This window comes from Otolemur garnettii, unplaced genomic scaffold (genome assembly GCF_000181295.1).
Source record: "Otolemur garnettii isolate 467f Iridium unplaced genomic scaffold, OtoGar3 scaffold00111, whole genome shotgun sequence".
In the NCBI taxonomy this organism is placed as follows: Eukaryota; Metazoa; Chordata; class Mammalia; order Primates; family Galagidae; genus Otolemur; species Otolemur garnettii.
In genome coordinates this window covers 2,399,669-2,401,411 of record NW_003852506.1, presented here as the reverse complement: position 1 = coordinate 2,401,411, position 1,743 = coordinate 2,399,669, and the positions used below count along the sequence as shown (strand labels likewise).

General features: G+C 34.7%; 1 protein-coding gene across 2 annotated transcripts in view; it reads right to left on the bottom strand.

The window, feature by feature from the left end:
* Nucleotides 1–1,743, bottom strand: part of TMEM50B (transmembrane protein 50B) — a 19,298-nt gene that overhangs the window by 4,008 nt on the left and 13,547 nt on the right. For both annotated transcript variants that reach the window (XM_023517457.1, XM_023517458.1), the window contains one exon: nucleotides 598–655. In XM_023517457.1, coding sequence (XP_023373225.1) covers nucleotides 598–655 — 58 coding nt within the window. The remainder of the gene's footprint in view (nucleotides 1–597; nucleotides 656–1,743) is intronic.

Here is a 1,743-nt window from a genome sequence, read left to right as displayed (position 1 = left end):
GAGCCCAGGAGTTGGAGGTTGCTGTGAGCTGTAATGCCACGGCACTCTACCCAGGGGGATAGCTTGAGGCTCTGTCTCAAAAAAAAAAAAAAAAACTCAATCTAAAAAACTGATTCCCCAGTAGGTTTTATATATAACATGCATACTATGTATTAATTCTGAGTTTTCTTGTTTTCCTTCTTTAATAAAAGTCCAATGCCCAATTAGGTATTTAATAAAGCACAGGCTATTGAAGCAAACAATCTATGTTCAAATCCCAGCTCTGTATTCACCAGCTAGGTATCCTATAAGTGTCCTTTGAGCCTCATTTCCTCATCTACAAAATGCAAATAACATGACATATATTTAAGATAAGTAAATGAGAGTTAAATAGGTAACATATATAAGAGATCTGGCTAAAGTTGTGGTACACAGTAGAATCCCTAATTAAAAGGCTTATGTATATTCTTAGGTAACAGTGTAATTTTTACACTTTAAAAGAAGTTCTATTATTGTGACTGATGGATTTATACATGTTTCTATTTATATGCTCTCATAATAAAGCTGACATTTCTATAAATTTTATAAATGTGGTTAAGAAATAGTCCACATACTTACCTAAAAAATATAAGTGCATTTTGAAAAAACACAGCTAGTCCTGGATAAACATCAGTATCTGCACAAATAAAATAAAACAGATTAGAGAGTTACATAGGCAAATAGCAATAACTAAGCATTTGTGCTCTGTTACAGATGTATAACAACATACTGCTATTATTCATTAACTCTAAGGCATCTATAATAAAAATTGAAATAAGCAGTAGTGCCTGTGGCTCAGTGGGTAGGGTGTTGGTCCCATAGCAGGTTCAAACCCAACCCTGGCCAAATTGCAACAACAACAACCAAAAAACAGCCAAGTGTTGGGGGCGGGTGCCTGAAGTACCAGCTACTCAGGAGGCTGAGGCAAGAGAATTGCCTAAGCCCAGGAGTTGGAGGTTGCTGTGAGCTGTGTGATGCCATGGCACTCTACCGAGGGCGATAAAGTGAGACTCTGTCTCTTTAAAAAAAAAAAAAAATTGAAATAAGAAAATGCCAATTTTACTCTCCCAAAACAAAAGGTTACTCTTACTCTAGATAAAAGTCAATGGATTTATTAGGTTTTCCTTTTGTCTAAAGTAACTGTCACAGTTCTAGCTGCATCAAAACTGCTGAGGAAGCAGCAACTTGTCCCTTTGCCTCCTATGGCCAATATAGAAATATGGGCGGTGCCTGTGGCTCAAAGGAGTAGGGCGCCAGCCCCATATGCCGGAGGTGGCGGGTTTGAACCCCAGCCCTGGCCAAAACTGCAAACAAAAATAAAAAAAGAAAGAAAGAAAGAAATATAAAATGTTAGAAAGATACAAATTAAATTCTTTTTTTTTTTTTTTTTTTTTGAGACTCTTTTTTCTTTTTCTTTTTTCCTTTCATTAACTCTTCCAGGGCACATATTAACCACAGTTTGCTTATAAATATGTGTGTGTGTGTGTGTGTATGTTTTTCTTTCTCTTTTTCTTTATTTTTTTATTAATTTTATTTCATAATTATTAATATTAATATTATTTCTTCTTTCCTTTTTATTTTTCTCTCTTATTTTATGTTGTAACACAGGGTAATTTTAACCCTATATCCTAGAGGTAAAGAACAAAGGGAAGGAGTAAAAAGGAAAAGTAGGGGATGGAAGTAAAAAAGAAAAAACATACTTGAGGAGAAACCTGTAAAAAAAAA